Below are 26431 nucleotides of genomic sequence, written 5' to 3'. Positions count from 1 at the left end.
GAGCAGGCTTCAGACTGCTCAGAGTCGGCAGAAAAGTTATGCCGACAAGCGCCGATCAGACCTGGAGTTTTAGGTCGGGGATAGGGTCCTTCTGACGGTGTCGCCATGGAAGGGCGTCATCCGATTCAGGAAGCGGGGCAAGTTGGGCCCCAGATATATCGGACCCTTCAGGGTTTCAGCCCGGGTGGGCAAGGTGGCGTACAGGTTGGATCTGCCAGCCAAACTCAGCCAGATCCACAGCACTTTCCACGTCTCCCAGCTGCGGAAGTGCCTGGTGGACGACTCAGCAGTGGTACCCTTAGAGGATATTCAGGTCGATGACAGCCTGAACTACATCGAGCGACCTGCAGCAATCCTCGAACGGAAGTCGAAGGATCTGAGAAACAAGAGGGTGGAGCTCGTGAAGGTGCAATGGCAGCACCGGAAGGGCTCGGAATGGACTTGGGAGCCGGTGGATGAAATGATGGAGCATTATCCGGAGCTTTTTCAGGAGCGAGCAGCAGACTTCGAGGACGAAGTCTGAAATAAGTGAGGGAGATTTGTAGTACCTGGTTCCTGGTATGTATTTCATTTATGTAATTTTACATTTTTGGCCTTGGACTCGGCGAGTTGATGGCCCAACTCGCCGAGTAGAAGCGGGATAGAACGCGGGGTTTAAGTATGGGACTCCTCGAGTCGTATCCTGGACTCGACGAGTAGGCTCTGTCTGGACAAAAACCCTAATCTGAGGGTTTGCACCCTATTTAATCATCTCATTCAGCCCCCACTCGTCCCTATTGCTCCCAGAACCCCTCCCTAGCAAACCCTAAGTGTTTTGGTGCAAGATTCAAGACTTTTGAGTGATTTTGGTGGATTTTGATCACAAGGAAGAAGGAAGAGCATAGAAGGATCAAGAGGAGACTGAAGGATTCGAGTTTGGTGCATCATTTGCTGTTCTCAGAAGGTATAAAGTCTATACCTTGCTTGTTCTTTTGTTAGATCCCTTTTTGGGGAGATTTAGGGCTTTTATAAGTCATTCTTGATAGCCAACCATGATTGCAAGCATGGTTGGGGGTTGAGGCTTCGGATCTAGGTCCATGGAAGGGTCACAAGGCAGTTGGGGGTTGCTTTTGCACCCATGGAAGGTCCCATGCATCTTAAGAGCTTCTTTTTGGGCATTTTAGGCTCAAAGTCCCATGCATGCACGTAAAGTTTGTAACTTTACGCGCTAGATTGAGTTTAGGGACCTAGATCTATCATTTGGACAAGAGTTGCACTCCAGAAATCGAAGAAATAAGACTTGGACTACATCGACTCGGCGAGTCGTTCTTGGGACTCGGCGAGTCCAAGGTTAGACTCCCTTTTTTCTGTTATGGTTCATGGGAACCAGTTGAGTGAAAGAAAGGTTTTAGAGGGTCCAAGGGAGTGACCCAAACGTATTGGGATAAGCCATAGTCCTGGAGTTCATAGGACTCGACGAGTGCACGAGCAGACTCGGCGAGTCCAAGGCAATCTCCCAACTCTTGAAGATGAACTCGACGAGTTGTTCATACAACTCGGCGAGTCGAGGACAGGACGTGTTCTTAGGATGAAGATGGACTCGACGAGTGTTCATACCGCTCGGCGAGTCGGAAGAAGGTTCATCCGAGGTTGTGTTAGAAGGAGAACTCGTCGAGTCGTTGCTAAACTCGACGAGTAGGGACGTGGATGAGGACAGTTAAAGAAATAGGGACTCGACGAGTTGACGACCCAACTCGGCGAGTCGAGTCAACTGGAAGTTAAAGAAATAGGTACCTCTTCAGCGAAGGGGAAAGAGCTGGCGCGGTAGCGGCACATCATACACACTCGCATTGATTTCCGCACTTGAGATATTCTGAGATTGTACTCTGACATGTTGCTATTATATGTTTTGGGTTTTCAGACATGATACATTGATTCACAAAATGATATATTGTTACGCAGTTTTCTTATGAATGTTTTATAATCCGTTAATTAAAATGAAATTTTTGGACTCGAAATTTGGGATGTTACAAGCAGTTTGTTTTTTGTAAGGCTTCAGACTACAAAACCTCTGCGCGTGTGTTGCGTGGCGCAACATTTGACTTGCCTCTTCTAACCTCTCCAGCTTTCATTTTTTCCAAGTGTTTTTTTAAGAATTTTTGTATAAATTTTTTTTTTATTTTTTTTTTTAAACTTTGATTTTCTTAAATTTTTATTTACGGATGTGATACAATTTATTTTTATAGTTTCCACGATTTTTTTTTAACTTGATTTTTTTAATTTTTTTTTACCGTTTTATTAATAATATTTTCAATTTCAGTTGCATCTTTTTTAACGTGTGTAATTTTTTACGAACTTTGTAGACATCGTTTGCAATACTTTCTTAATTTTTTTATTATTTTCTTTTTTAATGTTTTTTAAAATTAATTTTTTTTCTAGAATAAAACTATTAGCTTCTTTTACATTTTTTTAAGTTTTTTTTTTAAAAAAAAAAGTTTATATTTTTGTTTTTTTACATGTTCTTTTTATTATTATTTCAATGTTTTAAGACTAGAATTATTAAATTTCGGTGTTGAGAACTATTTTCAGTTTATAAAATTAGTTTATTTAAATTTCAGTTTACTGAAGCAATCTGCAGATGTTAAAAAACAAACATGCTTCTTATTATAGGCTGCAGCTGTTTGTTCCACCTCTTCTGCTACAAAGGATTACAGAGGTGGTCTGCAGACTTTATGAATTTTCGCTTCGAAAAAACAAACGTGTAAATGAGAATGAGAGGTGTTATATAAGTCTCATTTGAATGAGTGCGTTAGGGATACAACTTCATGCCCCTACTACCCTACATTTGAAATTTTTCGAGTATTCATGCTATGGAGACCTTTCGCTTCTAGTAGTAGCACGTGTCTAGAATAAATAAAATGATAATAATAGGTTATCGTCTCTACAAACAACAATGCCTTTAGTTTTCCCTCAACTACAAACACCAAATAAAATCTATACAGGAATCGGCAACTTCATAAACAATATTACAAGTAATCAAAGGTCACACTCTTCCATATTCTACATCAACTTGCACCGAATCAGACAGCGACACCTGTCTGAACCCATTGCTACTATTTCGCCTCGAATGTTGGTTCAAATTTGCAATCTCCACATTTTGCATTCCAACCCCATCCACAGGAGCATCTCCTCTTGTACCTGAATTCGTCTCTTCCAAAGCTCGGAAATAAGCATATGGGCCCCACCCTAAAAACAATAACATGGTCATTTAGTCTGGAAATCATTTATCCATTTAAAATACATGCTTATACTGTAAAATTTAGAAATTACCTTCGGAGTGATATGGAGCTGGAAAAAACTGAAGATAGCACATTGTGGCAACGAATAGACCTGAAAAAAGAAAATTAGGGTTTGAAGTCGAGTTAAATACTTAAATACAAATTTGAATGATTTTTTTTACCTAAAATACCACCAGCAAACACATCTTGCCAATGGTGCCAATAGTCATCCACCCGAGAAACTGCTACAAGAGATGCCATTAAAAGAGGAAGAAAAAGAATGCATAGTTTTGCCACGTGACCACTTCGGTCAAATACTTTAATTTTTGCGGTCAAGTACAATGCTAAAAACCCCAACCCTGCAAACGACCCTGTAAAATAAAAAAACCTGTAAGATCATACTGCGTACTGTATACTGTGTACTGAGAAATAACATTGACATGTATTACATGAAGCATGGCCACTAGGGAAACTCTTATGGCCTTCTTTTATATCCTTCTCTTTACCATGACATATAACATCACCCCATGTATCATAGTTCTGAAACATATAACAAGAAAACAAGAAAAAAAAAACACAGATTAATTTTCCAAGATATAAAAAAAATGAATTATTACAATTACATACATCGACTCCATCTGGAAAGCATCGCCAAAAGAAATCAGGTCGTGGCCTTCCAACAGCATCTTTAATAGCATCTGTGATAACTCCCGTTATAAGCACCGCGAATAAAAGTCCTACAAATAACATCAAAAGAATTCACTTTACATTCAAGCATTCAACAATGAGAAGAATGTGTAAAAGTTTTACAAAAAAAGGAAAGAATTAAAAATTATTTACCTAGAATTGCATGATGAAGATCATGTACATCTCTTCTTCTAAAATAAAAGAAGGTAAAAACAAGGATAGGCAGCAATACCGAGTAAATCTGTCAAAAAAGAAATATGACGTAGATGTAAATCAGGTACACAGTGACATCATGTAAAATGTACATCAGGTATACAGTGACATCATGTAAGATGTACATCAGGTACATAATGACATCATGTAAGATGTAAACCAGGTACAGAGTGACCTAGGTGGAAATAAACTCTGACACTGCAGCTGCTGAGACTCAAACAACTTTTGGAAAAAATATAAAACCGAAAGGATGGAAGAATGACTCACGGGAACGGCCCAAACGGGAACGGTGTTTTCTTTCATTGGATATTTAAGATCTGTCATCATATCTTTGCCAACAAAACGATAAAACGGGTGTATGATATTTAGGACAATTTCTATGACAGCAAGTAGAACAAGTATAAGCCAATCATGCATGTGACTTCTTGCCAATTTAGTTCCATGAGACTTAATGTAGAAGGCTCCAAGGTCAACTTCCCTTACTCTTCCTTCCTGCCTCTGTTACAATGAAAAGAGAACAACTTTCTTCATTAAGTCAAATATATAGTTTACTTGATGAAGTCTTGTCCCCATTAAGTCTAATCCCGTTTAAACATTTTATAAAATAAAGAAACTTAACAATACGCAAATTCTAGCATATTGTTTTAAATCAATCTATGAATTCTTCCCTTTTATCAATTAAAAAGTCTTATATATTAAGAAGATTGTCATCTTTTTAATTCTCCGAAAACAAAGTCATTCATGTTTCTTCCCTTATAATTCAAAAAACAAAAATAGTGAAAACTGAAAGGAAACTAGTTGTCTTAATATGGAAATTAAGTAATTAATTGGATTTGGATCATATTCAACTTACATACAAATTAATGAATTACAAATTTACAATTAATCCTCGTGGTTTTCCAAAAATGCTTCGAAAAAATATGTATATTTTAATATATCTAAAAAGGGAAAAAGAAAAAAGGCATAACAATTGGGGAAAAAGATGCAACTTTACTGACCTGAAACATATTTCTCAAAAAGGGTAGATTCCAAGGCATAACAGTGTTCTTCAACTCCTGAAAAAAAAAAAAGCAGACAAAAAGAGAAAAGTTACCCAACTTGCTTTCAAATTCAGAAATTAACAAGTTAAAGAACACAATCAACTAAACAACATGAAGATTAATCGCTTTGTTACTAACGATTGGAGAAAAGATAGAGCAAATCCGATGAATCTCGCAAAGAGAAAAGGTAATACTACACAGAATTAAAACAGAGAGTAATTGTTGTCGTACCTGAAAAAGATATTTTCTAAGTCAAAATCAATCGGAAAAACTATCCAATAAAGTTTGGCCGAATGTCAATCGAAAATGAAAACTCTGATTGAATGTACGATTGATTAATGAAGAAAATCAACAGTTAATATATGAATGTGTGTTCGTGGTGAGTTGGCAGAATGACTTGTTCGTCGGAAGGCGGTTAACGGGGGAGGCTAGATCGTCGCGTAGATTATTTATGAAGGGGTCGGTCAACAATGTAACTGGTGTTTTCATTTGAAATTTCGAATGCCTATATTTCACCTTTCTAGGAATATACAATTTTGTAAAATGGGTAAAATGGACCCTGAAGAACATATGTCTTGTCAGGTTTGGTACTCGATGTTTTGAAACTCATATTTTCCGTTAAGTGACTTTCTTTTTGTTTCGGTAGTCGTCATGCTTGAATGGAAAAGTACATGTTGCCGGAGTTAGGGGGTTAGCTTTATGTTTTAGTTCTCATATGGTAAATAGCATTTTTATAAGTTAATTTGTGGTAACATATGCGATCAAATGAGGTTTCTAAATACTTTTGTATATATAAGAATGTTTGTTGGAATGTATCGATTCAATTCAATTAGATCAAATGAATTTAGATTGATTTTATTTTTTTTAATATAGAACTGATTAGCAATATGTAAATTAAAATCCAATCAAAACAAACCAATTATAAATTTGATTGAATCCGTTTTAAGATTCAATGCATACCAATAGATATACATGTTTAACATTAAAGCCGGACGGAGTGTCGCGGGAAGGGGGTGCGAGAAGCGTTCCCGCACATTGGAACACCACACCGTCCCTGCGGGAAAGGAGGTGCGAGAAGGGAGTGGGGGACAGAGACCCCGCATTCTCTCTCCTGTTTTGATTGGTTGAGGTTTTTTTTTGTTTTTTTTTCAAGTTTTTTAATATTTATTAAATTATATACCTACTAAAAAATTATGAAAAAATATATCAAAATTTTTGTTTTTAATTTCCTATAAAATGAGTATAATATTTGTATGAAATATATTGTTTTTAAAAAATAAAAATAAAAAATAGTAAAAGATCCTTCACATACACACCATAGGTTTTTGTGAGGTAAAGAAAAGTAAAGGAAAGATTGACGTGACAGGCAAAAAGTGGGGAATTCTTTCCCCACACACACCCTCTGGTCTAATAAGTTTGATTGTAAAGTTTAAATCGTTCAATTTTTGTAAGTGTATAAAGGGTTTAAGGCTTTCTGTTTTGTCTATGTCGTCTAATATAATTAAAAAAACAAGTTGTATAAATTAATAGTAAGGGGTGTTTGGCTTATGAAAAAGTTGCAAAAAGTCAAGTTTTATGACTTTTCCAAAAAGTCAGTTTTTCTTATATCCAAAATCCAAAAGTAGCTTTTAAAATGATTTTACCAAACATCTTTTACCTTTTATCTTTTTTTCTTAAAATGACTTTTGACCTCTCAAAAGATAAGGCAAACACCCCCTAAATGGTTAAAGGTACTTATCAAAGAACAAAAAAAGCTATACCAAAATAAATAGAAATCGTTATTTGGGTTTTGGATTATTTGGTTTCATTTTAGTAACAAAAATCAATCAACTCAAAATAATAATTCGGGCTTGGTGAAAATCAAATCTAATATTCAAACCATATATTTGTTGGCTGTTTTTCTATTAAAAAAAAGTCTAATACAATTTATTCACTTGATAACTCAATTTTTTATCCAAATATGTAAAATTTTATAGGAAACCACTTTAACAAGTTTTCATGTAACATAAAGCTCCAACAACATATCTCTTCATTAATTTATATTTGTACAATGTTTAGAGACACATGAAAACCATGAGTTTATAGGATAGACAATGAGCTTTTTTGAGGGGTGTTTGGCAAAACTTAAAAAATGAGCTTTTTGACTTATTACCGGTTTGATACACTATAAGTCAAAAAAAGTGTTTGGGTAAAAAACAACGTATAGCTATTGGTAACCTTTAATAAGTCAAAAAGTGATAAGTAGCATACTCCTTACTTATTAAAAACTCCTTATTTCACCAAAATAAGTTATAAGTCAAAAAGTCATAAGTCTTTTTAAATAAGTTTTGTCAAACACCCTCTAAAAAAAAGTTATATATGAAGATATAAATATTAACTATTTTTTTAAAAAAAATATTAAATATCAAGGTGTAAACATTAACTATTTTTAAAGTAAAATAAATACAAACAAAATGATGAATAAATAAATAATTCAATTTATACTAATAAAACAAACTACGGATAAATAATTATATGTTGGCCATATTTGTGTTTTAACTACTTTTTTTTTAGTTTTATCAATGAAATACAATAAAGTTTGATTATTTTTCCTATTTAACTATTTTGGTCTAAAATGACAATGAACATTGAAAGAAAATATCGAATTTGAATTATGTACATTAAAGAAAACATATTAAAATTTGAAAATATAAGGAAACACATTACTACATATTAATTAGTTTCTATAACCTAAAAATTAAAATAGTTAATTAAGAAAATTGAAAATTACCACAAAATGATAAGTGGAAATTAATTTCTAAAAATTAACCACAAAATTAGATGTGACAAAATACGTGAAAATGTGACAAGTGGCAAAAATTATTTTTATTTATTAAAGTAGATATTGACTTTCTACCTTTTAGTCGTAAATTAATTTTTTTTTTGCACTAAAGTGGGTACAACTGAGACATTATGGGTGTGTTCGACACGAAGCGTTTTTGAGCGTTTGAGAGCTTCTAGCGTTTGACAAAACGCTCCGTTTTGAACATAAAGTATCGTTTGACACTACAAGCTTTTAGCGTTTAGTTCAAACAAAGCGCTCCAAATCCAAGCTATTTCAGGTAGCGGTTAACAAAACACTACAAGCTACAAGTTATCCGCTGTCCGCTACAAGCTAATCCGCTATCAGTTATTTTTGGCAAACACGCCCTATAAAAAATAAAAAAATGGTTCATATTATATACACATCACTCTATATACTATCAACACCATTTTAGCCTTACTTTTAAGGACATAATTATCATATGATTATCAGTTGACTAAATTTTACATTTTACTTCGTTATAACTTAATTATTATTGGTTTTATTATTTAATAATTATAGTTTTATTACTATCTTTATTAATATTAATAATTTTAAACTAATTTTTTATTAAGATAAAAAACAATAATAATATTGTTTTCATAATATAATAAAATGATAATATTAAAAAAATAAAATTCCAAATAAATTTTCATCAATTTCTTTATTTTGTTTTTACTCGTAAACCTAAAAACGCATTTTATTTTATTTTTTCATTTTCATAAATTTAATACATTTTATGTTTTGTTAGAGGTAGGTATTTTTTAAAGATAAAGGCATAATTTTTTTCCGTTTTCATAAACCAAATATATTTTGTTTTTTTCCTTATTAAATCTCAAATTTATGTTTTTATTGAAAAAAACCTTGTTTGTGTTTAAAGTTTGGTATACGATTGTTATTGATTCCAAGGTTATGTTTTAAATCAAAACTTTTATAAAATGTTGCCTATGATGTACATTTGTCTTTATATATCATATTGATACCAAAAAAATGGATTTTACGGATAAATAGGAAAAAAATAACAAAAGCAGGTGAAAATATATTTTATTTCAAACTTGCTCCTGATAAATTAGCCTAAGAAAATGATAATTATCTGAAAATTTAATCCAAGTCTCTGAGCATATCATAAAATCAATAAAAAAAATTTACTATAACTTTAAATTTATCAAAATAATAAGATCTAAATATTAATTTAAATAATTGAAATTTTATATTTTAAGGTTTTAATCATTTTTTAATAATCTCATTAATCATTTTATAGTTATCAATATTTAATAATAAAAACGTCAATATCACATATTCTAAAATGCATTTGTGAACTTCTGATTTCATACATTAAAAAACTAATATGTATCATTTTATAATAAAAACTTAAATTCGATTGGATATTTATTTGATTTGATTTGATTGGGTTGCATAATATTTCTTCGGATGTGAATAAGGATATATGAGATGTTTTTAAAATCTTCATTATCAAAACTTTAAAATTTTATGAAAAACGAAAATGTCAAAAAACTGTAAAGACTTTGATAACATAAAAAAAAATTGACAGCCCATAAGAAAAAGTCAAAAAAAAATAAAGAATAAGTTATATTTAAAAAATAATTTGAATGTAAAAAAAATCCCAAAAAAAAGATTTCTTGAAAATTTAAATTTGATTGCATCCTGAGTTAAAATCATGGCTAAAACCAAAGGATGCAACTGAAATCGATTAAAGTTAATTTAAAATTTAAAAAATGGATTACTAGAGTTAAATAAAAATTGAATAATTAAAAAAAATATGTTAAGATGCTATGTGTCAGTTTAGAAATAAAGGTGAAAATTAAATATTAACTCTAAAAAAATGACATGTGACACATAAACATTTTTATTTATTAGGTAGTATAGATAAGATAGTCATTTATAATGAAAACAAAAAATTGACACATAACACCTATACCTCGATACATTATGGCATATAATGGTTACTGGTACGGAGATACCTATTTGAAATGATATATAAGAGGGGAAGACTCGTTAGATAGGTGTATTTTGTTTAAACTCTAATAAAACACACACACACACACATACACACACACACACACATATATATATATATATATATATATATATATATATATATATATATATATATATATATATATTCTATTATATTAAACATATTGAGCATTTCTTGAAATTTAAGAGGTACAATTTTCACTCCTAGATATGCAATCAAATTATGCACATAAACTATTAATCCGTTGTTAAACAATTGAATCCGTAATTATGGCTTAGGAGATTTCCAACTATATTTCCTTTTTCCCGTGTTTCCCCATGTTACATCTTTATTCTTAAATCAAATATAAACTTTTAAACCTAACCTAAACTACTAATTCTAATCAACCTTAATTAATAATTTGTTAACTATAATATCGTTATATGTTACATCCATTTCCATGAATAAAGAAAATTATGGGTTGAATTTTTGACAGTTAAGAAAATTATATGTTTTTAAATTTTAGCAATAAACGTGAATAAAGGAAGTTATGAGTTGGATTTCTTTTTTGAAATACCAAATTCATCTTTAATCTCCCTAGGCTTTTCTTATATAAATCATTTGTTTGTTTAAAATATTATATTCTCCTTCATTTTTGTTTTTTTAGTCATCTTCATTAAGAAATAAGATTACTAATATATTTTATTTTATTTTTAAATTTTGTGGTTTATACATTTTTATGAGAGCATAACTCACATGGACAAGCTTATGCATTAGAATGACAAATTTGCATATTTTAGAAGAAAAATCTTGGCCCTGCTATCACAATTATGAAAACATTCTTTTTTTTTGTGTTTGCACATTTAATCAAATCCCCCCGTCCCAGTCGATTTTACCAACAAATACTTTTTGTTTATGTTCTCTTTAGAGAGAGGAAGAATAGAGATTGTTGTTTAAGGACATTTGCATCTCCATGGTTGATGGGTTTGACTCTATCAAATTCATTGCATTCATTCTTCGATTAGTTGTCTTCTAATCACGTAATTGTCCTCTTGGTTAAAACATTTGACATGTTGGCCTGAAGTTCCATCTCCCCTCTTCACATTTCTCGCTTAGCTTTCTTTTTCCCGTTTGATGTAGATAGATCCACACAGGAACGATGATGATTGTCTCTCTTTCTTGCTTTACTGGTTGCAAATCTTGATATATTGGAGTTTTGTGAGTCCCATGTCTTCTGATCACTATTTCTATATTTCTTTCTTTAATTCCATGTTTCTTTCTTTGATGTAATTTACTTTTGTGAGTCCCACCATCGTTGCTCCTTTAACCATGAAGCTTCGCCGCAATGTACTTTTGTTGCATTTACTATTCTTATTAAAACATTCTACTTTGTAAAACTTTACCTATTACACATTCAATATTGCAATTGATTGAACACTTCTCGGATATGCTCCACTTGCAGATGTTAAGCTTTACCTAAAGAGGACATTACAAAGGAGCATGAACTTGGGAGCCTACTGTACTGAATGCAACATTCAACTTTTCATTAATTGTTACACTTCCTGATTCAAATTTAGCTTCTATAAATATGATGCACACCTTAAAATATTAATCATTATAACATGATTTTGATCAAATATATTATGTATTTAATCATAGGTGGATGTTACTTGGTATAATGTGTTATTATTCATATTGAATTATTTGTTACTTTTAACTTAAAAATAACTTATGTTTGTAATGGGATTAAGCTTTACATCACCCACATAAAGGGAGGATGTGGCCTTAGTACAATTCCAAGTAAGCTTAAGTCAAACATGAATATTCCAAAGTCCAAACCTTAATTTTTAGTCAACATTCCTTAATATATTATAAGAAAACGGTTTATAAAGTTTATTTGTGAAAATCAACCTATATTTCTCAAGTTTAGGTAACGAAATATCTAATCAATGTTCGCATTTTTAATGCCAACTCTATATTTAGACTTGTGAGAGTCTCATAGTAATGTTAATTACTATTTCGTTCTTATGGCTTGGTAAACTTTGAATGTGGTTTATATTTTACATTTTTAATATTAAATGTCTATTAATCCTTTTTAATAATTTATTTCATATTTGAACCGTTTATGTTGTTTTGTTTGGTATAGTGCGCTTTATATGCTTTGTGCGTTCGATGAACCTAGAGATTACAATCTTTTTAGTGTGATATTGTCAATTTTTTCCCATTTTATTTAAATAAGATCTTTCGCAAAAAGAAACCTATTAGCCTTGAATTAAAAAGAATCTAACTGCCATAATGAAATTATTTGTTGAAAAAAAAATATTTCCATTCATCGTCGTGCTTGGGGTACCTCTTTAATGTATTATATAGAAAATACTACTGTTTTTACCTCAAAGATAATAGAGTTTTATTTTTTATCCTACAGTCATAGTATATTTATATTTTTAAAACCAAAACAACATACGTACATTTGTTACCCCCATCCCGAACCATAATTGTCAAAAAGAAACTACATGCTGAAAATAAACAATTCACCGCCCTGGCACGATGTCACATTATTAACAACATACTTTTCTTTTTATCCTGAAACAAGAACATGCCAAAAGAAAACTAATCGCTGAAAAAAACAATTCGTCAGAGGGCTGAAACGAAGTATCGAACACAAAAATATAACTAACCGACGCATAAAAACTATCCGGCACCGCTGCTAGATAAAGAGTAATAGACGAAAATTACCATTTGTTGCCCGTCTAGAGACAACTGATCACCGAAATGAACAAATCGCCAAAATGAAACAAATCATCGTCGCAGCATCGCGCGGGTACGCTACTAGTATATATATATATATATATATATATATATATATATATATATATATATATATATATATATATATATATATATATATAACTTAAATTTGGAAATTTAAGGCTTTTTGAGTTCTACCACTATAATTAGACGGAAGTCCACTTGATTGTTATTATATAATTGTGTCATGTAGTTTCCTTTGAACCTAAAAATCTCATTAACACACATTTTCTCTTTATATAATGTCTTTTTTCTTTACATTTTGTAAGAATATTTTCAAAACTTTATCCATATACAATATTCGTTATACTGTAGATAGAGATGTTCGTTTGGATGGATCGGTTTAATCCAATTTAATTAAGTGAATCCAAATTAATTTAAATTTTCTAAACATTGACGAATAGTCCAAACTAAAATTAAATCATATCCAACCAAATTATAATTCGATTGGATCTGTTTTTATAATTCAGTTTTCAAGAGTCGGAACATTTAAAAATTATATAATTTGAAATTTTTGTAAAAGAAACAACATATTATTGAATTGTGAATTATTATTTATAAACAACTAATAATAAAAATATGTTATAGTTTAATAAATTACAGATAAAAAACCTTTAAAAAATACAATTTTTTATAGGTTGAAATTTTTAATCTGTTTGAAAAATAATCCAGTAAATTAATAAATAATTAAATTTGTAGTGAAAATAAATAAATAAATAATTATACTTCGGTTTTCTGAACTATTCTCTTAATTTTTAAATCAAAACCAATCCAAAATCCAAAACAACAATTCGGTTTTATTGAAAGCAATCTAAAAATCCGAATATTCAAACTAAATAGTCTAATACAAATTGTCCAATTAGACAATTCAATTTTTTCATAATAATTAACAACCTAATTGTAGACTACATGTATAAAAAAATGTCATTTTAATGGGATGCTAAAGGTCTAGTAGTTGGATTTTATAATAATGATCTCGAGTTAATATGTGGATATATTTAGTTAATCGTTGTTGTTACACAATTTATCTCTCACATGATTAAACCGGTAGAGCATGGGACAATTACTTGTATGGTTTATACTTGTATAATACAAAGTTACATCGGAAGGGACAAAAATTAACATTGCTATAATATGACCAATTTATCCTTAATACCGTGATATTTAATGTTTCATACAAAGTATAGGGTCTTGGTTTTGATTGGTCAATTTTGACCAACAAATAAATGTCATGCATAGTATATGACTATATATATTAGGTGCGGTTGAAGCAATCGAAAGTTTAGGGACTAAAAAATGAATCCATCTTATACTCTAAGGAGAAGTTTTTGACTTGTGTCGTTTTGAATGTATGCAACTGGGATAGCCGGCTGCCAACGGGCCCCGACACGCTTTGTCCCTTGAATTCAACAACCATATATTAGTTTCATATTATAATATATTGTTTTATTATTTATTTTTTAAACTAACTTTTAGATTCATATGGGATATTGGCTTCATAAGTTAGTTTAGTTATGGGTTAATATCATCATAATAAAGTAACTAATTTTTTAAAATATTAAAAAAATAACTAATTTTTTAAAAATTAAAAAAATGCTCTAAAACTAAAAAAACTATCAAAAAATAGTGAACTAATATTTTCGTTTTTAAATTATCATTACGTCTGAGAGGAGTACACCCACTGCATGGTGCGGTGGGCGACATAGACCCTTCACCGTGGTGGTGAATAGGGATGAAAGTGGGTCCAAACCCGTACCGGATGGACTCGGACCCGGAAAATCCGGAACCGGTTAACGGGATTTTGTAGAACAGGAAATCATACCGGTATATAGGAATCGGTTTCGGTTCGATTCTGGATACGGTACCGGGTAAAGTGGGTCTAGAACCGAAAACCCGGAAACATCAAAATGGGTAGGTTGGAACCGGATAAAATGGGTTTAGAACCGGAAAACCCGAAAAAAACGGAACTTTTTGGTAATTACTTACTACTTAGTGGGTTGAACTTTAAAAAATTTCATATTAATATCCCGACTTCGGGGGACTTTAAGTCATTGAATATGAAACCAAAATTGACAAAACTATAGTCTAAAATCATGTACAAACTCTAAACTACACTCTGGAAAAACTCCATGTCAATCCAACTTTACAAGAATGAGATATGCATGTGTTAACGTTTTCATAGAATTCAAAGTACAAAAACAAATAGCTGAAAAGTTGAAAATTTTCAGCTTTGATATCCCGACTTCGACGGACTGTAAGTCATTGAATATTAAACCAAAAATGACAAAATTATAGTCTAAAATCATGTACAAACTCTAAACTACAAGTAGGAAAAAACTGCATGTCAATCCGACTTCAAACGAATTAGATATGCATGTTTTAAAACTTTCACATAATACAAAAGAGCTGAAAAACTAAAAACTTTCAGCTTTGATATCTCGACTTTGGGGGACTGTAAGTCAATGAATATAAAACTAAAAATGACAAATTTATAGTCTAAAATCATGTACAAACTCTAAACTACACGTTGGAAAAAACCGTACATCAATTCGACTTGAAACGAATGAGATATGCATGTTTTAAACCTTTCACACAAACCGGTTTCGGCCCTAAAAGTGGTTTTGATTCCTAACATCGGTTCCGATTCTTAGACCCGGTTTGCCTGGACCTGATAGACCCAAGGATTACCCGGAACCCAGATAAAGCTAATTTTTAAACCCGGAACCGGAAACGGTTCTATATATATTTCGGTTCTAACGATTCCGGTTCAGGTCCGATTCCGATTCCTTTCCAGTTTTCTGGTTTTAAATCTCATCCCTAGTGGTGAACACCACATTATTGGTGTGGTGAAGATGAGGTGAAGAACCACACGAGTAAAAGACAACACATTCTCTTTCTTTTTTTCTTTTTCTTTTTATGTTTTAGTAACTTGTACACTACGATATACTAATGATTAAAAAAAAGTAAGGGAAGTGAAGTATGACATTTTTTGGGTTTTGATGAGTGATAGGGTAGTGAGAGGAAGGTTTCCAGCAAGCCAATAACACTTCCAAATTGGTTCCAATGGTCAAGAATGTCATCAAGTTTATATTTTTTTCAAAGTGTAATCTGGTCAAAACATTGTCCAAAATTAAGCTCAAAAAGTTATAAAAATGAACTGAGCATAATTTCAAGTGAAGTTCAAAATGGTTAAAAAAAAACTATCAAAAAGAAAAGTTGGGCTGAATTATCGTTGTAATAAAAAATGGTGTAAATAGTCCTCAAAATCAGTCAAAATTTGTAGTCAATGGAGTATGATTTCACAAACAATACACAATGTCTAAAATATTTGTATTCATATACAAATGCACTTGTTGCAAGCTCAAACACTCGTTGCAAGCTCTACCATAATGAACCAGAAGATGATTTATTGACTGCTCGACTACCTCAGAAGTATGACATCAAATGTCAAATTGGTGGACTTCGTTTTCTCCCCCTCCGTCTTCACTGTCATACCTCCTTCACTACAGATCCTCGATCACAAAATTTGTTCGGCTTACAACTATTCATGTGGCTATTGCTTTGATTTTTCTTTGGGTAATATGGAACTTCATAAATCTCAAAGTTCACTCCATAGATCTAAAATCACATTCAGCTTTGGCAAACGAGGTGAAAGTTTTATCTCATTTATGGATTAACTCTCGTTATAAAAAAGTTGATCTCTCAAATAGAACAATTGGTGTTGCGATCCTGTGTTAAAATGTGTTTATCGTTGTTGATTCTATTATAATTTCTTATGATCTTGTTCTCTTTTTTTCATATTGTACTTCCTAGCTTCTTGCTAGTTTCCTATTATTAATATATTTTGCCTGTCGTGTAACACTCGTTTCTCATATGAGATCAATGGATGGTATAAATGAATCAAAGGCATGGTTTTTGAGGAAAATCATATGTCACGACGTGACATGAAGGGTGTCACGACGTGGCATGGAAATTAAAGATCGCGTGTTCGGGATGGTTGTCGCAACGTGACAAATAGAGTGTCACGATGTGACAACAGCTGCAGCGCAAGCCCATGATTTTTAGGGTTTCTTCCCTATTTAAATTCATTAACTCATGACATAGGGCTTGGTTTAAAAAGCGCGCATGAGGCGTTCTAATGCGCGAGGCGGCCTCATGCGTTTCAGAAGACACATCATGTAGGTGATGCACTGGGTTTTAATGGATGCGTACTGATGCGTTCGTGATGCGTGATGTGTCCCGAAGCGTGATGCGTTCACATTTTGCACCTGATGCTTTGTATTAGGTTTTTTTTTGGGTATTAGGCACTAAGTATAAGACTCATGTATTACATGGGCTAATTAAAAAAAATTACATATAAATGTCTAAATATTTAAGAACTTTGGATTTATAAAAAATAAGAAAAATAATGAATTATTAAAATTAAAATTTTTTATGTTTTATATTTAAATAAATAAAAAAAGTAAATCAATGAGTTATAATTAGGGAATTTTGAAATAAGAAGGTAAGTCCATTAATGAAATTGATATTCATTTATTACTACATTTATTATAATTATTATATTAAAATATTATGTGGAATTTATTAAAATAGAAAAACCCATGAAATGACATATGGAAAAGAAATTAATTTAAAAGAACCACAAAATGACATTTGACAAATTGAATGAGAGTGTGACATGTGACAAAGAAAAACCTTCATTTATTAGAGTAGATTTATTAGATAGTTATAGTGGACCCTTTAACAAGCAATCCTAAACCCATCAGGTAGTCTTTCATATTCTACATCTCTCACTACATGCCGCTATTCTCTGATCTCATGTCTCAAAAGTTGTCGAATCCTCTGTTCTAAATTGGTGAAGTATGAAGTTTTCTCCTTAATGTTAAAATCGATTCTCCTTACCTGATAAACTAGTGAAGTATATACTCCTCAAAAATCAATTTTGGAGTTGTTGTGCAATCCCCTAATCACCTAATGTCGATTCCAAAGTGAGTAATTTTTTTAGCTTGGTTTTTTCTGACTTTATTTTCTATTTTCTTATTATTTTTGAAAATTATACAAGTTTGGTGTTGTTTTCTATTTTTTTATGTTGTTTTCTTATAATCAATTTTGAATTTTGATGTTGTTTTATGTTTGCAAGTGTTGATGTTTTGCTAATTCTCCAATCCCATGTTTTCTGTTACTTCTTTTAGTTCATTAGCAAACCATTCTTCTGATGACCCTAGTAGAAAGTATGGAACTCAAAATCCCAATAATATTAACAATTTTACTTGCAATTTTTGTGGTAATGTATACAAGGGTGGGGTATATCGTTTGAAATGTCATTTTATTGGAGGGTATTCGTCTGTTATGGATTTCACACAATGTCCAGAACACATAAAGGAAGAAACAAGGGCATATATGCTAAAAGAGAAGTCAAAGTTGGAGAATATAATACACTCAAGGCTAGATTTTGATGATTATGATTTGGGCAAAGATGATGATTGTATAGAAGTTGAAGGTGCTACCGGTAAGCTTCGATGAAAAAGACCAAGACAAAAAGGTCCAATAGATAAGTTCTTTACTTCTAACCCCAAAGAGTGGTCAAACTCAAAGGTAGAAGTAAAAGTCCAACAAACTATAAATGTAGGGATTCGAAAGGAGTTAAGGGAGAAAGCTTGTACGGAGATAACAAGGTGGTTGTATGATGCATGCATTCCTTTTAATATTGCCACTTATGATAGCTTTCATATAATGACCGAGGCTATTGGCCAATTTAGGTAGGGAATGAAACCACCAAGCATGTATGAATTAAGAGTCTGTTTACTAAACAAAGAAATAAAAACTGTTAAAGATCAAGTAAAAGAAAACAAAGAAGATTGGGCAAAAAATGGTTGCTCTATTTTGTCGGATGGATGGAGAGATTCTATTGTACGAAAAGACATAATCAACTTTATGGTGAACTCCTCAAAGGGTTTTGTATTTATGAAGTATATGGATGTATAAGATGTCTCCAAGGATGCAAATATGTTGTTTGTGGTTCTTGACAAAATGGTGGATGAAGTTGGTGAAGAAAATGTAGTCCAAGTGGTAACCGATAATGCATCGGGTTATGTTAAAGTGGGTGAGAGTTAGTGTTTTAGTCTTTAAATCTTTTTTGTCTTCTTATCTTAATATCTATTTTTTTTATTTGTAAGGAAGATGTTAGAAGCTACTAGAAAACATCTTTATTGGACTCCATGTGCCACCCATTGCATAGATCTTATGTTGGAAGATATTAGGAAACAAATTCCTCAGGTGAAAAGTTGTTAAAAAAAAGGCAATGCTTGTAAATAGGTTATATATAGTTTTTTTGGTCTAGTGAACTTGATGCGGAAGTTCACGAATCAAAGGAATCTGTATAGACCCGCAATTACAAGATTTGCTACATCTTATATCACCCTTCTTCAATTTCACAAGCAAAAGGCTAACTTGAGAAAGATAGTGACTTCTCGAATCTCGAGAATGGGTAAATAACAAGTGGTCAAGGGAAGCAAAGGGACGACTTATGCCTAAATAATTCTATCAGAAGACATTTTGGACGAATGATGTGCAAAGGATTGTACGTTGTGAAGAGGTCACGATTGTGTTACATTCTTGGATTGAAAGGTTGGCTCCAAGTATTCAAATTGAGGATGAAATCATAAGAGAAGTAAGCAAGTATCAAGATGTAGGACTCTTTAGTAAAAATGTGGCTATTAGGCAAAGGAAGCTAATGGCACCTGGTAGGAAAAAGCTTAAATTGATATTATATATGTAATTATGCACTATATTAATTTTACTTTTTAATTTTTTTTCATCTTAAAGCGGAGTGGTGGGCAACATTTCGATCTTCATCTCCTAACTTGCAAAAGTTTGCTATAAGAGTACTTAGTCTTACTTGTAGTGATACAAGTTGCGAGAGAAATTGGGGTGTGTTTCAACACGTAAGTGTATATATATATATATATATATATATATATATATATATATATATATATGGCTAGGTTATTTTGTTTATTACATTTATTGTGTGCTAGAATGCACCAATAGAAATTTAGTAAATTAAATAATTATTTAATTAAATAAATATAGATATTAAATGATTTCCATAATTATATGTATATTAAATGATATCCATAATTATAATTCTCTTTTTATGGAAACTAATTAAATTCGTCATTAATGTCAGCAATAACATTCTTTCAGAATAAATTCGCATCTAGGTTTTTATATATGAGTTCGTATTTTGTTTCAGGACCCACTCACTTAAAATACAATAAAGTTGCATAGGATATGAACAACGAGAGTGTATTCTACTAGAATACACTCTCATTCTGCTGGAATACAATCTCATTTTTCTAGATATGAATTCATTCTGAAAGAATATTATTGTTGACATTAATGACAAATTTAATTAGTTTCCATAAAAATGAATTATAAGTATGAATAGCTTTTAATATAAATATAATTAATACTAAATTCTTATTGGTGCATTCTAGCACACAATAGATGTGAGAAACATTTGAACCTACCTCTCTCTCTCTCTCTCTCTCTCTATATATATATATATATATATATATATATATATATATATATATGTATAGTAAAATTTATACTTTAATTTTTAAAAATATCAATTAATATATAATTTGATTTTTGATAGCTTCACACCAAGAAATGGAACAGGTTAGCACAAGAAGAGATTGAATGAAATGGTATATGTGAAATTCAATCGTGCTTTTCATCGTCGATATAAAAGTAAGGGAAGTGGTACTGTATTATGTTGTAGGATATTGATGAAAGTAATGAATGGTTGATGAGGAGGATATAATGAGGAGGAAGAATAAGATTTTGTGTTTATTGAGGATGATTTTACATGGGATGATGTTAGTAGAGCGTCCGGGGCAAACGATCCTACTCATTTCACTAGAGCATCAAAAGGAAAAAAGATTGATGAAGGGGCCACACCATCAAGAAGTGCTCGCAGAAATGGACCTGCTCTAAGGGATGAAGATAAGGTGGAAGAAGACATTGGAGGGTTTGATGATGAGGGAGATGAACCTGATCTTGGGTTTGTGATCTTGGGGAGTAATTTTTAGTTAGTCACTTTCGAACTTCTTTTGGCTTGTTATTTAAGATACATGGACTTGTTATGGTTTTAATGTTTGTTATGGAACTAATTGTGGTTATTAGTAAAAGTATTTTTAGCATTAAATATTTATAAGGTAATGGACGCTTCAGGTGCGTGATTCGAGCACTTCGTGCATCACGCATCACGCCTCGACTTTCGAACTTTAAACACATCAGGCGCCTCATGCTTTTTTAAACAAAGAACTAGGGCATCCTTCTCAGCCTCCAACCTCTCTCAACGAAAACATAGCCCCATTTTATGTTTGTGAGCTTGTTTGATTGAATAGAGGAATTATTCTTGGCTTTTGGTGAGACTTGAAGAAGAAGGAAGTACATTATGCTGCAAGGAAGAAGGAGCTAGCTTAAGCCCTCATTCCCTTCATATTTTGGATTTGTTGGAGGTATAAAGTCCATATCTTTATCCTTGCTCTTCTTGTTTCAAGTTTGGGCTCATTTAGATGTTTTTAGTCCCATCCATGAATGCTTTTGGAGTTTGAGGAACTCCATTGCTTGTTGTGACTCTCAAATGGTCCTTAAGTTTCTGAGAATGAGAGAAGGGTCATTATTGGAGCTATTTAGGGTACATGAGCAAATTAAGGACATATAAAGGACTTAATGGATTTAGGGTTGTGGATCTAGCTTTGGGATGGATTCCTAATAGATAAAGTTTGAAACTTTATCCATTAAGTCAGTGAAAGGAACTAGATTTGAAGTTATGGGTCGTGATCTGAAGGAATTAAGCACTTAATGAAGATTTTGGCTTTCTGCCAGGTGTCATGACGTGACAAGGGTTTGTCATGACATAGAGGTGCTCGAAATTATGACTATTTTGTCCTTGCTCTCTCACGACGTGACACATGGGTTGTCACGACGTGATGTTAATTTTAATTAAGTTGACCATTGACTTTGTGGACCTTTGACCGTTGACTTTTGAACAGTTTGACTTGGGGTCAAATGTGGAGGACTTGGATTGTTGATTGAGGATTTATCTTTTTTGGTGGTTAGTCGTTTCCCGAGATTGAGCAATGTAAGGAGTTAGAGTGTGGTTGAGCTTCTCCGGTTCTATGATTCAGGTGAGTTACTCACTATGCAACGTATCATGTTTGTATATCATTTGCATGATAGGATATAGATGCTATTAGAGCACAGGTATGTTAGTGGATGAAATAACTTTTTTGTATATATGTGTAGTATGGGACACTTAGTGTCTGTGTATGCTAGACTGGTAGGGTATTTTCTGCTTAATGTATGGTACTGTTAGGGGTTGTGTTTGCTTAGGGTAACTTGGGTAGACCAGTTATCAATATTATCTATGACTGACCAGCGAAAGACTTAATTGAGAAGTGGTCAATGGCAGGGAACTAGCGAAGGCTAGTTGCTAAGGGTGTGGACATGCTAGTATTTGCTATGAATTTATGTTACATGATTATGTGATAGTGATGGATTAGATTATATGTAGTTTAAGTTGGATAGCTGGGGACTCTTAGTCTAATACCTGAATGTGATGTTCTTGTTTTATTGTTCGCTCTCGGGCAGGTCATTTGTTCGAGTATCTAATGGATCCCTGACTACATATGACTTTATGAACTATAGGAAAGATTGTGGTTGTATCACAACATTGATATTAAAGACTATGGTTGGATCACATCATTAATAGGAATGACTGTGGTTGGATCACAACACTGATATGAAGGATTGTGGTTGGATCACATCAGTAATAGAAAAGACTATGGTTGGATCACAAAATTGATAAGAAAGATTGTGGTTGGATCACAACACTGATATGAAAGACTGTGGTTAGATCACAAAATTAATAGGAACTATCATAGTTGGATCATAGGAATTGTATGAAAGACTAGGTTTGAGCCCCTGGCATTAGAGTCAGGGTTGGGCCCGTATATTCCCTAGGGATGGGCCCGATATGCTTGATATATGTATATGGATAGGAGATTTGACTGCTTGGCTCTAGAGTCGAGATTTTGTGTGGATGCATTGTATGCATGATGGAAAATGTGATATATTAGGGAACTCACTAAGCTTTATGATTACAGTTGTGGATTAAACATTTTGCATGTCGCTCGCGAGAAGGGCGTACTTGTTATTCCGAGAAGTTATTAGTCATAATCCTCTTTTTCTGTATGCAAGGCGAACCAACAATTACGTTGGGCGTAATTTAGTGATTTTTTTTTCTCTTTGTGCATTTTATTATTTCTTCAATCAAATGCCATTGGGCAATTTAACATATTTCAATTTTGCACATAACAACAACAAAAACCCTCCTACAAGTGACACATTATCAATGTAAATAAAATTAAATATAACTAAATATTAACACAAGTAACGAATAATCAAGTAAACCAAATCAATTGAAAACCATTCCCCGACAACGGCGCCAAAAACTTGATGTGTATTTTTATATATATTTTAATTACTAAAGTTTGAAATTTATAAAACTGATTTTATCTCAACCGGACTAATAAACACACTAGGCAGTGTACCTAATCGTGTAATAGTATAGTTGTGGTAAGACCATGTGTCGAACACAAGGGAAACGACGGTGAATTAATTTGGAATTCTTGATTATAGGTTACACAAATCACAAAAATAAAAAAAACAGTAAAAAGGGGTTTTATTACATTAAATCTCAAATAACCAATTAAACTTCAAATCTCGATTAACTGACTGACGACAAATCTCTTTAGGTACTTTGATTTAGACAAATTATATCTCAAAATAATGGCTAACTACTAAAATAATGGAATTTAATCATTATTCACCGCTTCTTAATATGACTAGCATCATGGTCAGACTACTAATCCTTTGATTTAACACAAGTATTAATTTATTGATCAAGTGAACAAACAATCATGTAAATCAGTATTTAATTCGTATTAAGCAAGATTTGATCCTAATTAACCCTACTAGTCATAAGAGTTAAATCATGCATATAATGGTCATACTCATGGACACACATTAAAGTTCATCACTTTATTTCCTAACCCTAGGTTTTGGTCCAACACTAGTCATACGTACTAATGGTCATGGACAATTATGATTCAAATTAAAATAGTCATAATGGTCATCTAAACTCTATTAATTCAGCAATAGGGAACAAAGTAACAATCTTTAACACATATGGATCTTGCAACCAAACTTGACAAAATAAATTAAATAAGAATAAACAATCCAAATAGCAATTAAACCATAAACTCAAAGATACATTAAATCATAAACACAAAGTAAAGGGTTTTAACACCCAAACCAGAAAGTAAACACATAATGCAATCATAGTGAAATTCTAATCATGGTCAGAACAAAAAATCACATGATCTCTGGCATGAATCCGCTCCCTAATCCTTCAGATCTTCTCTCTAGTCAGCTCAACGACCTTCCAGCCGCCTTCTAGACCCTCAAAACTACATTTGATGTGTTTCTTATCGACCACAGAAGTATAAAATTCGTAATCTCCCTTCTGGTCGACCGAAAATCGCAATTTATAAGTTTTATAACCGACTTACGTACGCTGGGCGTAAGTCGATTTACGTGGGGGCGTACTAGATAAAATGCACGATCAGGACCTGGACACCTACCCTAGTACACTGGCCATAGTGGGCCCATTCAACCAGTTCGTTCCATTTAGCAATCCAAGTCCAATTTCTGGCCCTTTTTCTTCTTTTCCGCTCTAGCAACATGTATACCTATAAAATATAAATTTAAGCGTTATAAGTACCTTTTAGTTCTAAATAGCATAAAAACATAGTATAAAATAATAATAAAATGTCATATATATATATATATATATATATATATATATATATATATATATATATATAATAGACATGTTCAAAAACCCTAATTAATGATTTTGAGAAATTGATGCTATAGAGTTAGATTATAATGAATTAGGTATTGTGGAGAGCTTAATTCATTAATTGATTGAAATTTTGAGATAGAGAATGAAAGATAGATTTTTAACCCATTAAGTGGCTATGTTCATCTTAAGAGTAATTAAGCTCTTAATAGGCTAAGACAAGTATTAAGATGCTTGTGAATGTGTATGAATATGCCTAAGAGCAAAAGATGGATCAAGATGCAGTAATTGACAAAAGGAGCTAAAAATGGGACAGTTAGTGTTCACTAACCGATAAGATAACTTATCACTCTCCCTCTTTCATTATTAATGCTATGAGTTTAAATTATATATTTATACATGTATGTATGAGAACCTTGAGGCACTAAGTGAATGTCATCAAGTTATGAGACACAAATAGATCATGAATATACATAGAAAACATGTATTTGAGCATGTATGTATATGATTTGAGTATATGTATGAGATATACATAGAGACATGTAGCATAGCTTGTGATGAGCATAATTTCCTTCAGGAAATGAGATTGATATTCCTTCAGGAACATGAGTATATTTCCTTTGGGAATGAGATCGAGATATGTGTATACGTCCTTCGGGAATGAGATCGAGATATGAGTATATTTCCTTTAAGAATGAGATCGAGATATGAGTATATTTCCTTCGGGAATGACATTGAGATATGAGTATCTTTCCTTCAGGAATGAGATTGAGATATGAGTATATTTCCTTCGGGAATGAGATCGAGATCGAGATATGAGTATACTTCCTTCGGGAATGAGATTGAGATATGAGTATATTTCCTTTGGGAATGAGATAGAGATATGAGTATATCTCCTTTGGGAATGAGTATATTTCCTTTGGTAATGAGATTGAGATATGAGTATATTTCCTTCAGGAATGATATTGAGTTATGGGTATATTTCCTTTGGGAATGATATTGGGATATGAGTATCATTCCTTCGGGAATGAGATTGAGACATGCGTATGTTTCCTTCTGGAATGAGAATGAAATATGACTATATTTCCTTCGAGATATGAGAATGTAAGATTGAGTAGAGATGTGATAAATATAGAGTATATGAGATTGAGCAAAAATGAGATAAAGCAGAGTATGCAAGATAGAGTAGAGATGAGATATAGTGTATGAGATTGAGTATGAGATGATATATATATATATATATATATATATATATATATATATGTAGATTATACAAGACCTAATTGATAGGAGACATACAAAGTGTATGAGATTGAGTATAAGATGAGTTATATGGAGTATACGATATTGAGTATGAGATAGGATATAAATCGAGTACATGAGACTGAGTATGAGATGAGATATACAGAGCATACGAGATTGAGCATGAATAAGATATAAATAGAGTATATGAGATTGAGTATGAGATGAGATATATAGAGCATATGAGACTGATCTGAGATGAGATATATAGAGTATAGGAGAATAAATAGAGATATATAGAGAGAATAATACTTAAAAAAATGAGATATAACAGAGTAGATTAGTTTAAGCATAGATGAGACTGAATAGAGAATGAGAAACAGAGTAGAAAAGAGATATAGTTAGAGACAGAGTTAAGATATG

At 32.1% G+C, this 26431-nt stretch overlaps 1 protein-coding gene across 2 annotated transcripts; it reads right to left on the bottom strand.

Annotated features, from left to right (window-relative positions):
* Positions 1–2864: 2864 nt before the first annotated feature.
* On the bottom strand, positions 2865–5677 carry LOC145133693 (lipid phosphate phosphatase 2-like). Of its 2 annotated transcripts, none has more exons than XM_079068635.1 (9): positions 5429–5677; positions 5156–5212; positions 4425–4655; positions 4098–4185; positions 3885–3994; positions 3707–3797; positions 3440–3628; positions 3310–3369; positions 2865–3225 (listed from the first exon to the last, which is right to left on the bottom strand). In XM_079068635.1, the coding sequence occupies exons 2-9, from the start codon at positions 5192–5194 to the stop codon at positions 3023–3025; spliced, it is 1011 nt and encodes a 336-aa protein (XP_078924761.1). In that variant the 5' UTR covers positions 5195–5212; positions 5429–5677; the 3' UTR covers positions 2865–3022. The 2 variants fall into 2 exon arrangements, with proteins under 2 accessions (XP_078924761.1, XP_078924762.1); XM_079068636.1 differs by lacking the exon at positions 5429–5677 and adding an exon at positions 5336–5422.
* Positions 5678–26431: the final 20754 nt, after the last annotated feature.

Source organism: Lactuca virosa, chromosome 8 (genome assembly GCF_052849685.1).
Source record: "Lactuca virosa cultivar CGN04683 chromosome 8, Lactuca_virosa_CGN04683_v6, whole genome shotgun sequence".
NCBI lineage: Eukaryota > Viridiplantae > Streptophyta > Magnoliopsida > Asterales > Asteraceae > Lactuca > Lactuca virosa.
Note: the sequence above shows the minus strand (reverse complement) of the source record. Positions and strands in the feature narration are given on the sequence as shown.